We start from the raw sequence: 18,608 nt of genomic DNA, 5'->3' as shown, positions 1-18,608 counted from the left end.
TGTATCATCATTTAGACATTGGGATTGAACAACCAGACTTCTGCTCTCCAGGCAGACGTCAATCCACTAGACTAGACCGGTAAACATACCGAGTGTTGGGGACCAAATCTAACCCTGGTGGACCAACCTGGAGGAAAGATGGGAATCCAAGACCGTAGTAGCCGACACGGAAATACCCTGCCGATTACACGGAAATACTCTGGTTCCGGTCGCATCTCCTTCATGACGCTGTCGTAGAGATCGGCCTGCTTCTTCTGTGAACGACGAACAGAAACAGCAGGATATATTTAACATGTCTCCAAGCCTTTATATGGTTTGTGAGCTATTGAGAAATTACTCATGCGATTATCCTCAAAAGGTGTTGATAAAATTCTTCGGGAATTGATCAGAATTTGTTCCAATTGGTCAAGTCTATCGTAGAAATTAATTCAAATTTAAATAACTCTGCCCATGTTGCTGTTACATGTGACTTCTTATCTACATGTGTTTGAGTTCAGCAATAAGTATGTCACATGCACCAGAGTTCGGACCAATAGTTCAGCCAGACTCAGCTCTACAGTATATGTCATGTCTTCAATCAACTGAAGACCTAAAAAGACATATCCACGCTCAAACATGATCCATGGGATAACTACATAGTGCTGTTATACTCATGGATTAAAACACAAATATTCCAGTGTAGGTCTATGCAAGGAATCCTAACTCAGCTGTGTTGTGGCAATATGTTCTGCGTGCTTTGTGAAAATCAGCAGCTCATTTGGGGCTCTGCATCTCCATACAGTGTCTCCATACAATAAGTGTGTAATGATGTATCACTGCACTGCAATTGTCGACAATCAGATAGGAATACATTGACAGGAATACAGCCCTAGAAAATGTCAGGAGTCAACCATAACGATTTGTTAAAGTATTCACCAGAATGAGGCTGAGGCTGGGATAGTCGATCAGCTCCTCTTCGTACATGCGAGCCAGCTCCTTGCACAGCTCAATGCCTTTCTCCCACATCTGAACACGAGATGGAAGCTATGTTAGTACAAGAATACATGGAATCTAGCCTACTTTCACATATCTAGGAGTGTTTGTTTGTTGTTTAATGCTGCACTCAGCAATATTTCATCAAAATGGTTGGGGTCTGAACCAGACAATATTCAGTGATCAACAGCATGAGCATGATCTATGCAACTGAGATATGATGACATGTGTCAACCAAGTCAGCAACTCTGACCACCCGATCCCCTCAGTTGCCTCTTACGACAAGCATGGTTGCTGAAGATCAAAACATTGTGGAAGTGTACAAGGTGACAAGTGAACTAAGACTGCGTTTCTCATATCAGGTTACCAGTTTGCAAGTATTAACCAGTATAAAGTATTGTTCATGTACAGACTGCTGTATGTGCTTGCTGTTACATATTCAGGCTGGTTTCATAGTGATAGACCAAATCTCTACTAAGCAATTTCATTGATAGTCCTTCTCACCTACGATATAATGTGCTTGACTATGTTAGGGTTTATGTTCATGATGGAGGTAATAGAAAGTAACAAGAGAGGAAGGAAGCTGTGCCCTGATGGTCACATGTACACTGTTGCCAGCAAGTCAAGAAACAAGATTGGTGGAAATGTGGTAAGCATGCTATGTCAGACTGCCGTGCTAGCCTAAGCACAACTTTAGACGTAGAAGATACAGTTGTACACAAGCCACACAAGTTTTGTTATACTTTGTTAACAGATAAAAACAAACAACTGGAAAAAGTTTCTTTTTTTCCTGTTACTATTTTCCTAGTAAAATCTGTTACTTTTTTTCTGTTTAAATTTTTTCCTGTTACCGAGATTTCATACCACAGTTTTAACATGGATATTTCCTCAGACATAGCATACATAATACACCGTCATAGATGACTTGCCCGTGTCCCATAATGCTTAGCACAAGGCAGGATAACAACAATTGAAAATTTTAATATAAATTGTATATTTATATACTTATCCTATCTCACGGTATGCACTTCTCTCTCTTGATTCGACACTGAGTGGAACAATGTAAACTTATTTCCCTAGGCCTCTCTTGTCCATCCGCCCAAGCACTCCATGCTACCCTCATTATAAGACAGCTTCCTATCTCTCATGCAAAGCATGCGGCATGTTCCACTAGCTGCCCACTTGACTATTTCCGAATCATCATTCTCATTCTTGGAGCCAGTGGATAATATCAATCTTGGAGAATCTGCATTGCAGGGAGGATGGGAGGGAATCCGTCGCGTGAGATAAGATAAGTATATAAATATACAATTTATATTAAATTTTAAATTTTTAAAACTTATCCTATCTCACGGTATGCACTTATCCCATTGTTGGACGGCAGATACCCTGGGTCTTGACAGTGTGAACAGCAGGAACTGTGTAGACTGGAAACAACTGTAGATAGCGATGCACAAGGGAGGCCTGTTACGCATGCACACAACTCCTATGCTTGTGCTGAGTTCTCTTGAACTCCTTGGCTTACTAAGCACAACGTCTCCCAGGAAGATGGGTGTTCAGCTGCAACCTCTGAAGAAGGACGCAGCTCAGCGAGAAAGTATGTCACTTCGCCACGATTTTCAAGGTACCCCTGTAAATTAAAGTTGGTTGACAATAATCGGGCCAGCCCCTGCTTTGACAAGACCCCCACAGACACCGACCAGTGGTGGGTGAAAGAGAAGCACAACTCGGGAACTCCAAGTTTTAACGTTCAGTTCGGGACAGCATCAAATTGACCCTCACTCCTTTGCATAAGCTTAGTCAAAGGATGTGCCCGCAGCTAACCAGTCGGAGCGCAATGAAATCCACTGGAATTGGAGTGTCACACTTCACTGACTTAATTGCTCCGTGGAGGAGGACAGTAAGCGAGGATGTCGAGCACCTCTGAATGTATTCTGATTCCTTGGTATGGAAGCCAAGTGAAGTAGTTCTTAAACCCATAACTTGAGAACAATGATTTAGATCCTGTTCAACTTTGTTCTGTATGTAGAAAGAAGCAGTAACGCGCAAGCGGAACTGTCCCTCAACTGCGTTGGTGGGCTGATGTAAGCTGCTGAGGTCCGAACTAGTGTAGACCCAGGACATCTGTGACAGACAGGTCTCGCAGGTAATGTGAAGAGAAGACTATATCTGAACGCCAGAAGCAACCTTCCATGATAGCGGTCAAGGAACAGTTGTTACGGAGGGCCATTGTCGATGCTAATGCATGAGTCTCATGAGGATTGGCGGGGGTAACCCTACAAAGTGGAGGCTCACAGGATCGTGCCACGCATTCAGAAAGCCAATGTGGCTCAGGAAACATCAGCTCTTGAAGCGGCCGACAAGGGTATGAAGAGGCGCTTTTGTAGCCATCGACGATCCTTGGAGGCTGCAAGGTAAAGGTGTAGAGCCCTAACATGGCAGAGTGTCAAATCTTCAGTATCATCAGGCCCAAAGATGGACAACGGGGGAATGGTAAACATCCGGTCCGGTTGCCCTGGCAGTTGGTTTTTCACGATGAAGTCCCAGTGGAGACCCAGGAAAAAACCTTGCCATGCTTCTTCGGCTCGAACCGCAAGCGATTGACAACAAGAGCGTGAAGCTCAGATATACGAGCAGCAGTAGCCATGCTACCAGGAAGAAGAATGTCACTTCACTCGAAGTCCCTGTCTTCTAAAGGTTTGTAGTCTGTAGAATCACATGACGAAGGACAACGGACAGTTCCCAGGCCAGAAGTCGGAACTTCCTGGACTGGTCGGTGAGTTGTAGAAGTGAAGAAAACTCTGCAATTCTGGAAGAGTGGAGATCTTCGTACCAGTGTTAGTAGCCAAAACCGAGTTGATAGCAGCCAGTTAGGTAGCTAACATAGTACCCTTGAGTTCCCTAGTAGCATGGAGATGCTGCAGAAATGCAGAAACGACCTGAGTAGAGGCAAATTGGGATATGGATTTCCCTAATGTTGGAACAGCCTTCAAACTTCTTCCACTATCGTCATAGAAAGAACGGGTCGAATTACGATGAACTGAAGTGATAGCTGTGGCTACTTGACGAGAGTAGCCTTAGCTATGAGTAATCTCTGGAGATGCGCCAAGTGTAGATTAAGGGTCTGAGGGGACCAGAGGCGTAGTTCCGGGTGAGGGTGAAAATGCAGGTTGCCCCGGTCGGGAAGCGGTACTGGGTTTGGCTCTGCCAGGCTTCTTAGGTCAATAAACTAACTTCTCGCTGGTCAGGACTTAGTACACGACCAAAAGTAGAATCTTGCTGGTGGTCAACAGCATCTGTATTACGCATGAACACCAGAAATGGGCTTCACACATCATACCCATGTAGGGATTCGAACCCGGGTCTTCGGCATGACAGGTTCAGGAAGATGAATCAGTTCCTTGGGATTGTCGGCCTAAAGGTACGTGCACAAAAAGTGCTGTAACGACCGAGGCTGAACTCTGTACGTTTGGGCTTGATCTGACGTCAGAAAGCCTAGTAGCTCCTGCCACTGAGATAGCACTGGAGCAACACATCGCTAGATCTTCATCCACTTGTCTTGAAGGGCGAACATCCTCCCTTGACTGGTGTCAAACAATGGATTGATGAAGTGGGGTCTCTGGATCGATGTTAGTTTCGATTCCACAATGTACAATAGCCACCCTAACTGCCGGAGCAGCATGGTGGTGAACTGCAGTTGGCCAAGTAGGAATGAATCCTGTTGTGCCTGAATGCAATTATCAATGTAGCTTCGATGGTGAAGTAGAGCCTAAAGTTGACCTCTGTAAGTGAAGGCTAGTGCTGAGGTAAGGAGACCTATAGCAACTCTTGTCACTAATGTAGGGATATTTCTCCTGAGATAGGAACGTTTAAATAGTCAAGCTACCATGGCAGCACTGACCGAGTGCTGAATATAGTAGAGTCGGCGCATAGAGACTGTCAGTCAATCTACAGGAACGTTCACACGGAGTGATGAAGGTCGTAAAATTGGTGATCTCAGGACAGGAACACTGGTTCCCCAAATGAAGTATTGTTCCGTCAGATGGAGTGATAAAGTTAGTAGATTCGACGCATGAAGATCGTCGATCTACCGAAACAGTCGTAAAGTTGCTGTAATGACGAAGGTAAAAAACCCGACAACATCAGGGAAGGTTTGTCTGGGAGACGAAGGCAGTAAAATAGGTGCCTGGGTACCATGCGAGCAGAACTGCACTGTCCTCTGAACTGAGGGCTAGGGCTAAAGTTGAAAGCCGAGTAACTCTCGTTGAACTGTCTCTTTCCGCTGGCTGACGAATCCCGACATAATCACTCTTACCGGCACTGTTATCGTCACTGGCAATAAAAGGCTGGGATTGTTATCCGCTTGTAGGACCTAGACAGATCTGTCAGTGTACTTCATAGTGACTCTAAATATCATAATTCTGCCGAATTGGTTCGACGATGATACTTGGAAGAGTTTGGTGAACCATGGGATGGCTACTTAAGTAGAAAAACGTTGATTCAGTGACTGCTGATTCGATAAATGCTCGTACAACTGATTTATTATGCTGATATCTATAATTGGAGCCCCGTTGAGTAGATTTCCTATCTGTAAAACCATATTGATGTCTGGAGGGGGACGAACCAGGAGAAGATGCACATATCGAGACCCGATGAGATCGGGAACAAGGAGGGGAAGTATCATAACGAGAATGATGATCCCCGGATCTTGAATGATAGGCAGCAGTCGATCGTGTTGGAGATCTAGGTTGACGGGTAGAGTGCGTAGAAGAGGAAGTCCCATGCTGACGAGAAGACGAAGTCTGAGGAGGTGACTTCGATCGAAAAACTAATCTCAACGAAGTAGATGGAGGCGTTGCTTAGTTGAATGCAAACGAGTCGAAGAGTGGCGTCTCGGCGGTGAAGTAGATCTACCAGGTCTATCAGGTGAAGAAATCCGAAGAATAATAGGAGCCTGGTCCAAATAACTCGGTGAAAGCCGTGTCCGTGCTGAGGAGACATGACTGTAGGATCCAAAAGTTCTGGGAAGTACACAGATGATCTGGAGAAGGGCGTTCCGTTGAATACCGCTTGGAAGAGAGCCGTATTGGCGAAAGTCGGTTCATCACATGCCATTTCAGTGAAATCTTCCATTTCGGCGAACGTTGATTCGACGAAGTTCGATTAGGTGAAGTCTGTTTAGAAGACGAACGATCCGGAGAATGCCGAAGCATAGACTGGCCTTTTGATGAAGATCGGTTCGGCGAAAGCTGATTCGTAGAGAGCTGGTCTAATTCTGGGGAAGGTGGACAGTCTGGCGAAAGTCGAGCTGGAGGGGAGCAGGAAAACTGTGGCAAACTATCCGGCAGGCTTCAGCGAAGCAGAAGATCGAGGTAGCTGGACGCAAGACACACTTTTTCCGCCGAATGGGAAGGAGACGGCGAAATAAACACTGACAGGCGTTGAGGTGGGGTAGACTGGTTCCTCTCACTACTGGATGAACGACAAGAGCGAGGACGGCTTCTGCGCATGCGCGCGCAGTCAGGAGAGATCAGCTGACTCGGGCTGGAATGTTGAGAACCCAACAAATGCCGAATGTCTTTCGATAAGTAAGAATCTGATGATGCTCTCATGAAATCCTCTTCATTCGAGAGAGGGGACTGTGACCGCCGAGCAGACAAAGTAGGACGCTTTAACTTTCCTTACTTGGAGGGACTGGCTCCGTCAAGTAAAGCGGCATATAATGAGCCCTGTCAGAAACATGACGAGCGTAAGCCTGAGTGTAGTCACCAAGTAAGAACCTTGCATTTATCGCAACGGGAGTCCCATTTACACTGTCCCTTACAGTCAATATAATATCCACGTGGATCACTCGCGGAGAACACTTTATTACACCAGGAGCATTTGTTCCTCTTCTTTGGCTGGTCAACTTTCCCCATGTTGTAGACTAAGTTGAAAACGATGAGCCAAGCAAAATACGTCCACACTTGTGTGCGACAAGAAAGAGAATGATGATTCGGAGATAGTCACATGGGCAGCTAGTGGTGCATGCCGCATGCTTTGCATGAGAGCTAGGAATTATAATGAGGGTAGCATGGAGTGCTTGGCGGATGGACAAGAGAGGCCTAGGGAAAAAAGTTTACATCGTTCCACTCAGTGTCGAATCAAGAGAGAGAAGTGCATACCATGAGATAGGATAAGTTTAAAAATTTATAATGATTGAACAGCCAGAGGTCTTCTCTCCAGACAGACGTCAAACCACATGACCAGAGAACTGTTGTACAAAGCGCTAAGGTGACCGTAACTCCCATACCTTAACATAGACTTAAGGTAGTCTTAGCACTAAGGTTGTGCTGTACAACGGCACCCAGGCAGGTTGTCGAATGGGAGATAAACATACTATGTTTTCATAGTAGAACATGTCCCTGTAAAAGATTGGAGTCAATTCCTGGACCTACCTTTCCCTGCTCAAAGTAGTTGACGATGTCATAGTACAGTTTCTCTTTCAGTTCGCGGTGTGTCATGCAGTCCTGGTACTTGTCATTCTGCAACATCGGCGGCAGGGACTCCTCGGACCACTGAAACAAAACATTTGTTTGTTGTGTAATGCTGCATTCAGCGATACCTCAGCTATCTATTCACTGTCTGGAAATAATCAAGCTTGGACAAGAAAAGATATAACTAAAACACAAGCATTGATCTATGAAACAGCGATATGATAACATGCATCAAGTAAATCACCAAGCTTTGGCCCCATTCCACCCTAGGTCATTTGTAGCTCGCAGTTAGTCATGTCGGTAGTACTTGCTTGCTTAAATACTTATCCCGCACACAGCAATATTCCAGCTATATGGCGGTGATCTGTAAATAATTGAGTCTGGACCAGACAATCCAGTGATTAACAGCAAGAACAAGATATACTCAATTTGGATATGATGACATTTGTCATCCAAGTCAGCGAGTCTGGGCACCTGATCCTGTTAGTCGCCAAGCATGGGTTGCTGAAAACCAATTCTTACCCGGATCTTTATAGTTCATTAAAGGTCACATGCAACGTAAAACACAACTTTGCAGATTCTGATACCTTTCGGTATGGACTTACCGAAACAAATCGTCAAAAATGCAAATTCAACTTATAAAGTTGAAAAATAACGCGATGAAAAAAACCGCGCAAAATCGGAGTTCAAACGTTTCACTAATTTTCCCCAGACTTTTCTGGGGAAAACGGGTTTCAACAGCTGGGCTGCGCTCATATAAAGCACGCCAGTGAAGTAGGGTTCAAGCAGCTTGGAAGCCGTTGTCCGTGAATACCGGTGAAGGCTTTGGTGTGAGCTATTTTCTAATGTTTTGTTGATATCTCACAGGCGAAGCGAGCTTTTATATGTTATGACAGTAAATTAACTGTTTATATAATTTCATTTGTCTATTTCACCACACGTTCTTCTTACCGAGTCACTTTCTCAGTTCGATACTTAAAAGCAATGTCATTATATAGCGTTGACAGAATTTCTAACTGTGATATAGATATGTCGTTGTCACAGACTAAACTCAACGTCTTGTTTTATTGACACCTGTGTGTCTGCCTGCCTGTCTGCTAATGACAATATTCAATACACAGCTGCTATCACTGACCACATGCAATTTGAACTTAACACCAATCAGGCTATACACCATAAACAAAATGCATTGATTTATGGCCCGAGTTCGGTCTCTGTGACATTATGTAATTACACAGACAGGCAGGTGTGATACTTGAACACATGACATGTTATGATGTCTGTTGATTGCAAAATGTTATACACAAAAAATGAGCTGCTTCGTTTCGAGGGAGGTAAACCCAAGTACAAAATATTGCACTTTTGATTTGCGATTATACGCTTATAATTTTGTTTATTTGTTTTTTCATAATCAGCAATGCATATTATATGTCATAAAGGAGTGATAATTGTGTTTTAATTATGTTTGATTTTTTGGTTGCATGTGACCTTTAAGAAAATGTGAACTTGATGCATCGTGAAAGTCAAGGTCACATGTGACCTGATCATTTCAAAAGATTTGGTTTAATATACTTACTTGAAGGAGCTTGGCATACAGCATAAGTGTGTAGGCTGCCTCAGTGAAGTTGTCACAGTCAAGGTGAAGGTCACACAGTTTGTGCAAGTAGCGGATGTACATTTCCTTCCGATTGATGTCATGGTAGAAATCCTGCAGCAGATTGAGTGAGTGAGTGAGTTTAGTTTTACGCCACACTCAGTAATATTCCAGCTAAATGGCGGCGGTCTGTAAATAATCGAGTCTGGACCAGACAATCCAGTGATCAACAGCATGAGCATCGATCTGCGCAATTGGGAACCGATGATTAGTATCCCCCTGCAGGAGACATCATAATATCTCAGAATATAAATCAAATAAGTCACTTCTGAACCACCATATTTAGAAGATTCCTGTTTCAGAATTTGCAGGTTTTACCTAGTGTGTGATACCAGATATTTTAATTGGAACCAATGGCTGAAATTTGAATACTCTAAAATACCCTAAAATCTGAAAACATACAGCCAACTAACAACAAAGTATTTTTAGCATTATTTTAGTAGTTCGCTGTTACGTATTTTTACTGAAATATACAGCAAGTGTCCGGAACCAAGAAAGGCAGTTTGTTAGATCCATCAGGTCATTATGAGCGTTTTTGTAACATACCGGTATATTATAAATATTTGTGAAGTGACCAATGACAATATGAAGAACCTATTGTGCTTATCAAAAACATCACGTCTCAAAAATCTCTTGGGAAAAAGAAGGGACATGGTAACAGTTACATTTTGATGACAAGAGCACGAAAATAAGTTATTAAACAAATGATGAATGCCAGAGGATGAAATGATTCGAGCTGGTGATCCACATGTCTAGCGAGATGGGCGAATACCAATAGTATGATATGGCTAACCTCATTTTATAGCTGATGCATGCATAGAAAGATGCTCATGGGAGATCAGGAACTAGGTTCCAAATTTTGCTAGCCAGTCCGGCTACCTATGATTGAAAGTTACTAGCCCGCAAAAAATTCACTAGCCCGAAATTTAAATGTAGACACAGGTTTCATCATTAAGCTGCTAATATGATGAACATTTTCATCAGGCCATAATCTTGCATGATTTAAAAGTGTACTATAACATAACAAGTCGGAAAGAGTGATATATTTACAAAATGACCCCATGAAAATTCACCAGCCAGTCGGGACAGTAACTATCAAGATTTACTGGCCCGATTGGAATTTTACTAGCCACGGGCTAGCAGGCCAGTGGCTATTTTGCACACTGTCAGGATGTGACCACAGCACTATGTTTCAACATCGTCTGTAATAAGTAATAAGTGCAGGATTCAAAGTATTCATTGTCAATAAACGCAATAATGTTTGTTTGGAACCACTGGACTGACTGACTGAGTTTGGTTTTACGCCGCTTTTAGCAATATTCTAGCAACATCACGGCGGGGAACACCAGAAATGGGCTTCACACATTGTACCCATGTGGGGATCGAACCCGCGTCTTCGGCGTGACGAGCCAACGCTTTAACCACTAGGCTACCCCACCATGCCCGGAACCACTGGAGGCCCAATAAGTACTTTTGTCTGGATTAGCTTGTCTGATGGACCACTGTACAGGCTAGTCAAATATCACATATCAAGCCTAAAACAGTAGATCCTAACACTGATAAGGCACACAACTCTGATCCCTGAAGGAAAGAGCCAGCCTGCAAGGCATGTAGGGCAGATGACACTGACCAAGAGGTTGACGATGCAGCTCATCCTGTGCTCCTTGATCTCGTCCTGGATGATGAGGCGGTACTCCAGGAGGCGCTGTAGCAGCTTCCGTATCGTCTCCACGAACACCAGACCCTGGTCCCTCATCGTCGCGTGACCACTACACAGCTGCTTCAGTCTGGAGGACAAGGGTGATGGGTTTGTTTAAATACAGCTCTAAAGTGCATGTCAGTTGTGTTACAAATGGGACTGCAATGAGTCCACTATGAGGGAATATGATGCATATCATCAATATTATGTAACGAAAACACTAACAAGTCAGCTGTCACCTTAGTAAGTGAGTTTGTTCCCAAATGCCTCTATTTACCCAGCAGAAAATGGGTACCCGGTGGGATAAATCATGTGACCATTAACCCTCTAGCGCCTCACAGGCAATAATAATCTGGGGTAATAATAATCAGCGCCATTGAGCACCATATGTGGAAACTAGGCGCTGATGAAATTCCATGTAATTGTTAATAATGAATTGAATTCGATACGTTTGTTTACCGAATAAATGAACGAATTGTAACAGCTCTTGTGACTGAGTGAGTATGGTTTTACCCGCTTTTAGCAATATTCCAGCAAATATCACAGCAGAGGACACCACAATGGGCCTCACACATTGTACACATGTGGGAATCGAACCCGAGTCTTCGCCATGATGATTGGATGCTCTAACCACTAGGCTACCTCACCGCCCGACAGCTCTTGTGAAAAAGCTGCACTTCAGTAACACAACAACGTGACGACAATCCAAAGTTTATACACAGACTCCATGTACTTACATGTCATACATCAGCTCCATGTACTGCTCGTCCCCCCGACCACCTTCCACCAGGGCATCCAGCTGCGTGATCATCTCATTCTCAACCTGGACAGATAAACAGAGGCATGATAATTTAAAGGTGTTTGTTTGTTGTTTAACACCTCACTCAGCAATATTCCAATATATGGAGAAGGTCTGTAAATAATCTGGACCAGACAATTCAGTGATTGACATCATGAGCATCAATCAACGCAACTGGATATGATGACATGCGTCAACCATGCAGGGGTTGCTGAAGATCAATTCTAACCCGCATTTTTATGGGTTATAATGAGTGAGTTAACCTGATTTGATTAGATATATTTTACACACTGATGAATCCTGAGACTGACATATCAAAGATGATGATGATGATGTTGATTGATGATGATGATGATGATGATGATGATGATGTACGCTGAATGAACCAACTCTTAGCTAAAACACTGTCTCATCACTCTTGAAATTTGGTTCGTAAACAAGCATTGTCATTTTGGGCCTATTTCTTACATGAGTGAGTGAAACAGTCCTGGAAAGATTTTATGAAAAAAAAGAAGAAGAAGGTTTCTCTCTTTTACACTCAACCTGAAAAGAATTCATAACAAAATTGCACACAAGCCTTTCCCGGTTTCAATCAGTCAATCACGAAACAGTTGTAAGTTGTCAGGCATGGCCAAATTTATTTATTTGTCGATCAACTAAAGTTGAGCACTGACCTGATTGAAGTTTCCCTGCAAAGACTTGGATCTTGGAATAGGTTGTGAGAATTCACACTGCATCATGTCGAAAAAGATGGGGATTGTTGCTTTTCTCAACTCTGCAGCAGGGATTGGAAAAAGGGTGTGAAACAGGAACTTCTTTTGTGACAACATATACAAAATTCCATCCACAAAAATAGTGTTAGTTAACATAAGCATACCTGGATATTACAAACTTTATGGATAACAACTTCTATATTTCATCACTTCAAGCAGGAATGACAACGGTACAAGAATCTGTATAGAAATGCTACACTCATGAAATAAAGTTGTCATCCCTAAACTTTGTTCAATTGTACTTCCTAACTTCTAAAATGCCCCTTATAGAAGTTACCTGGAGCCCGAACTGTTTGTAATGTCAACTAAGACAATTAACAAATTTGCTGGCAGTATTGGTATTCAATATTTTCTATGAGAACCCGGAACAACTAAATACCAAATAATAAATCATAATGAGTGAGTGAGTTTAGTTTTACACCGCACTCAGCAATATTCCAGCTATATGGTGGCGGTCTGTAAATAATTGAGTCTGGACCAGACAATCTAGTGATCAACAGTATGAGCATCAATCTGTGCAATTGGGAACTGATGACATGTGTCAACCAAGTCAGCAAGCCTGACCACCCGATCCCATTAGTCGCCTCTTATGACAAGCATGGGTTACTGAAGATCAATATTCTAACCCGGACCTTCACGGGTGAATAAATCATAATGATTTTCATAAAATATGTCACCATATGAAGAAGCACATATCCCCAGTCTAACACGTTCACAGATGTTTACAGCAGATTGAGAAAACCAATGTGCATGATTGAAACAGAATAGAGCAAATCTGTCATAAAATAAAAAAAACACACTGGCTGTCACGTAAATTTCAAACGCATAAACTACAAATTGCACATGAAGGAAGTCGGGACAGTAAATTTATGTAGGCAAGAGGTTTAATATTGGGGTTGAATATGGCAAATACAGTAATTTTACATTAAGGACGGTGTACTTACCACTTTCTGGAATCAGTGTCATTTCTAATATTGGCCCGACCATTTCTGGGATAAACTGTGTCTTATTTTGGCCTGAAAAACATCAAAGAAATAGACAGTCATGATTGGGAAACCTTTCACCTCAACATCACGTGACAGTGAGTGAGTTCAGTTTTACGCCGCTTTTAGCAATATTCCAGCAACATCACGGCAGGGGACACCCAAAATTGGTTTCACACATTGTACCCATGTGGGAATCGAACCCAGGTCTTTGGCGTGACAAGTGAATGCTTTAACCACAAGGCTACCCTACCATCCCTGTTGACTGAGACATCAGCTAGGTTTGGTGCTATTTGTGATGAAATACAAGATCCCTTGTTACATTAGGTGCTGACATGACAGTAAGATTTGAATGATGTTAAAAGTACTGTCCACACTGTGTGTAATACACAATCTTTCCTTGACAGTATTTATTTTTCAATTCTCACCAAGTTTGAACCACATGGCTCTGATCTCGAAGCCTGTCTCCCTCCTCATGTCCTTATATCTGAAACAGATGATATCATCATGTTTAACCTCATCCATTCTGAGATGCATAAATCACTAGAGGTGTGTACAGGAATGGACTTGTGTACCACAAGATCGATGACCAACTGTATATTACTGTAGATTGGCCGAATTTTGAGGACCAAAAATAGCTCTCTGTAGAAGGGGGTTGGCTTATCTATGGGTTACACTTACACAAACTTTTTTTCAGGGGGTAACAAAATGACATCGTATCGTTCGTATGAACAAACTGACAAGAGAAGACAATGTCAGTAAAGACTTCAAATTTGCAATAACACATCACCAGACAAGATTGTCTACCTATTCAGTTCTAATTTGTTTTTTGCTAGGCATTGCCTTATATGCAGGGATTAAGATTACCCTGTGTATTTGTCTCATATACAGCGCCGGAAATAGCAATCAGCTGTTCAGTGCACACGTTCCCCTACCGGTGATATAGTTAAAATGTACCCGATAATATAACGAGATGAAATGATCTTAAAAATATAGTACCTGCAACTATTATTTTATGAAGAGAAATATATTCTAGTATTGTATAATCATACCCAGGTTATGCGACAGCTGATTTTAAGGGTCAAGTTAGGGGGTCGGCTTATCTATGAGATCGGCATATTTAGGGCATTATACGGTATGTTTCAGTTTGCAAACTACTGTACACCCCACTGGAGACACATGGCTTAGACAGATAGGGTCATGAGTCCATTAGGGACTAATGGTTTTCAGTCAAAACCAAACTAGTTACCTTGTTTGAGTGGCATTTTAGTTGGACTAGTTTTATGGTTTTCGACGTTTCAATACAGATTCTTGTACCAAACTACTTAAATAAAGAAGTTGTTATCCATAAAAACTTGTTCCATATTGCAAACTAGTTATGTTGCATAAGCAAGAAGTCAAAAATGATCTAAGGACTATGGTAGTATAGAAAAATAACACATATTTTCATTCAACAGCTGGAGCTAAGAAAAGTTGCCTGAGTTAACTTTTCAAAGCATAATCAGATCCTAAATCCTTTTTTGAACAATTTTGGTCAGAGGATTCTCTAGGCTCAGTAGCAAAATTCACGGTGTTACTAAATGTGTGTGACTATGTACTAATGTAAAATTGACATGACATGACACGTGACATACACTGATATATGACATGACATGTCATGACATGACATATGATATGTTATACAATATATGTTGCATGACATGACATGTGATATGATGTATGACATGACATATGATATTATATACCATATATGTGGCATGGTATGACATGTGATATGTATGACATATGACATGTGATATGATGTATGACATGTGATATGATGTATGACATATGATATGATATACAATATATGTGGCATGACATGACATGTGATATGATGTATGACATATGACATGTGATATGATGTATGACATATGACATGTCATATGGTATGACATGACTCATACCTGGATATGATCTTGTGTCTCTTGGAGGGCAGACAGTTCTCCAGCTGTAGAGGATCTTGGATGAGGAATGAGATCGTGCAGTGGAAGAAGTTGTTCCAAAGCTGAAACAACAACGCATCACATTGTCCGAAGCTGAAACAACAACGCATCACATTGTCCGAAGCTGAAACAACAACGCATCACATTGTCCGAAGCTGAAGCACAGACTGAGGCATGTTCCAGACCCTGCTAGTTCATCACACATCCTATATTTACTATCAACAACACAAGTAAATTGTAAGTAACAACACCAGTGCCATAAACATCACTTTGTTTGCGCACCATATTATTTACTGGCACCCAAACTCGAGATGTGTAGCAGTTCAGAAGCCTCCCAGTGAGTACATCACAGGAGTGGGTTAGCGTTAACACAGTTTTCAACAGTATTTCTGCTTAAAGCAGCCTGTCAGTTTGATCTGTGTACAGCCATGCAGATATGTAAATATGGAGGAGATTTTAAAATAACCCTAGTGATACCTTGTACATAAACTGACAAATATGTTTTTGAAATTGTATGTTTCTCCAGAGAATGCTTGAACTATTCTTAACCAATCCTCATAGACATCAGCCTGAGCTACATTTGAGCATTTAAGAATTCGTGGGTATTAATGTATATTAACTGAGAAATACAACTGTCAGTTCCTGACAAATGCCTGACTTGAATACCGGAGGTTAACACATGGGTATTATTATACTAATTATACAGTAGATTTGTAATGCACCCAAAACTCTAGGCACTTACTGAATGCTCATCACGCTGCACAAAATTAAAATACACTGCAGGAGAGATGCTATATTTTTACTGGTAATTTATTCTTTATAGAACTTTTGGAAGAAATATGTCTTTAGGCAGCTTTTAAAGACTGTCAATAATTGGGATTTCTTAATTACCATGGGAAGATCGTTCCACAGAGTCGGGGCCATGTAAGGTGAGGTGAGGAGAAATTGGGTTTAACGTCGTGGTTGAGAATATTTCGCTCATATGACGATGTGCATGCGTGTGTATGTGCGGCTGCTTGTACTAGCCCAGACTTAGGCTGGTTTTATAGTGCTAGCCCACTGAGATACCATGCAGCAGTGAAGCATGAATACCCCACTCAGACACATTATACTGACTCCGAGCCGACCAGTCCTTGTTGTACCCATTAATGCCGAGCGCCAGGCAGGGACCAACAAGTACCATACTTTAACGTCTTTTTGTGTGACGCCCATGTAAGCAAATGATCTCTGTCCATACTTTTTAAGGTGGGTTTTGGGTCCTATAAGAAGTAATTGATCAGCAGACCTTAGTGTAAAGAAGGTTTGTATTTCTCAATCAATTCTGCCAGATAGGCAGGAGCAAGAAATGCTACTCACTGGGAGTGGCAACAAGACAATCCAAGTACGACGTGGTCATTGGTCAAGCTGATGACAGACAGTTTGTAAGTTAGTTCATCTTGTTGTGGGTGTACAGACAATGAATATTAAACATATTCAGAGACATCTGCATGGTCTCACCTGTTGTTCAAATGGACTTGAGAACTTGTCATGGATGGTGTTTGCAAAGAAACGCAGGGCTCGTAGTATTATGCTGGAAAGATATCAAGTTCGCCTCCACATTAGGAGTCAAATATCACAATAGGACGCAAAACTAGAACCTAAGAATTATAAGCATTCAAAGGAGCACACATAAAACATAAATTCTGTATCTAAAAAGAGAGAGGCAGTTCTGATTAAACACTTGCTTTCAATAAGTTTCCTGAACATATGACATCAATATGAACAAGAGTCATCAGAAGATGACATATCCCCCCGGCCCCCACATCTTTGAAAGAACAAATCATCTGACAGTTACTTAAAGTCCAGCTTGATTTTAGACTAAGTGCAAATCGTTTCCATGGAAATCATGAAAAAAATAAATGACAAAAATCTGCAAATAGCAAAAGGCACCACTTTGGGATCTGCCTCACATATCTGCCAAGTTTTGCTGAAAGATATTAAGAAGTTTTCACGTTGTGCTCCGGAAAAGAAGCCCACCCCTCACTTTTGGGACTAAGTCCGAATCGTTTCCATGGAAACTGGGAAAAATAAAAATGCCAAAAATCTGCAAATAGCAAAAGGCACAACTTTAGGATCTGTTTGATATATCTACCAAGTTTTGTTGAAAAATATTATACGGATTTTGAGTTGTGCTCCGGAAACGAAAAGCAATCTTTACTTTTTGAGACTAAGTCCAAAATGTTTCCATGGAAACCAAGGAAAATAAAAATGACAATAATTTGTAAATAGCAAAAGGCACCACCTTAGGTTATGTTTGACATATCTACCAATTTTTGTTGAAAAATATCGAATGGTCTTTGAGTTATGCTCCGGAAACAAAATGATTACGGACGGACGGACGGACGGACGGACGGAAGAGGCGACGACTATATCCAACCGCATTACATGCTGGTGGGATAAAAATGGTATGCTGTCCCTGTTATCATGTGACCATTTATATTGTCAGTATGTCTTTTCATTTGTTCACGCGAAACGTTCTAAACGAGGGACAGAAAATTTGAATGACAGACTGTCTTGAGAAAAACAAGAACCAAATTGTTTTCAAAAAGGTGAAATCTGACTGGCTCAAAAAGCCACGTAATTTCCATTTTGTTTGGGTGGTCAAACTTCTCTTAAGGTCGACCGGAAGTTATCTGAAGGGATGATTAAATGTAATCAAATCATGTAACAAATCAGAGATCTTGTGTTCACAAAAGTGTATCCTGATACGTTGACGCCACCAGTCTTTCCATGTACCTATTTTGTAGCATGATCATCTCCAACCAATTGGACGGGTAGACGTTGCGACTGACAAGGTCACGGAATACCATGAGAATTTCCATCAGAAAGTCCAAAAGGTCAAAGGTCGTTGGGAAGCTCTTGATGTAACCTTGGTAATGGTTTTCTGACATCTGACGAAGAATGCTCATCATGACTGCCACACAGTTGCCCTGGAAACAATGGACACCTTAGATGTTACCATAGCAACAATGACTGACATTATATTATTCAATCCTTACTTGCTTCGCATGCAGCTGAAAAATGAAATGGAATGAACTAAAATTATTATCATACAACTGTGAGCATAGCAAGATTTTTCAGTCATGTTAACAGCAAATATATTTTATATTAAAAAATATCAACAATAAAATGAATCATTATAGTGCAAAATTTAAAAAAAAAAATGTATCATGTCAATTTCTCCTGAGAGGTATGAAACTAATCACAGTCATTTTAATATATCAATCT

The 18,608-nt window shown here is 41.6% G+C and overlaps 1 protein-coding gene across 1 annotated transcript in view; it reads right to left on the bottom strand.

Annotated features, from left to right (window-relative positions):
* LOC124271646 (dedicator of cytokinesis protein 1-like) overlaps nt 1–18,608 on the bottom strand; it is a 99,112-nt gene that overhangs the window by 27,228 nt on the left and 53,276 nt on the right. Inside the window, 13 exon segments of the mRNA XM_046706797.1 lie at nt 128–196; nt 198–254; nt 916–1,005; nt 7,410–7,529; nt 9,025–9,156; nt 10,733–10,889; nt 11,539–11,624; nt 12,275–12,375; nt 13,318–13,389; nt 13,785–13,843; nt 15,303–15,403; nt 16,839–16,911; nt 18,117–18,310. Of these exon segments, the coding sequence (XP_046562753.1) occupies nt 128–196; nt 198–254; nt 916–1,005; nt 7,410–7,529; nt 9,025–9,156; nt 10,733–10,889; nt 11,539–11,624; nt 12,275–12,375; nt 13,318–13,389; nt 13,785–13,843; nt 15,303–15,403; nt 16,839–16,911; nt 18,117–18,310 (1,311 nt within the window).

Source organism: Haliotis rubra, unplaced genomic scaffold (assembly GCF_003918875.1).
Source record: "Haliotis rubra isolate DU_JTF1 unplaced genomic scaffold, ASM391887v1 Scf162, whole genome shotgun sequence".
NCBI classification, from domain to species: domain Eukaryota; kingdom Metazoa; phylum Mollusca; class Gastropoda; order Lepetellida; family Haliotidae; genus Haliotis; species Haliotis rubra.
Note: the sequence above shows the minus strand (reverse complement) of the source record. Positions and strands in the feature narration are given on the sequence as shown.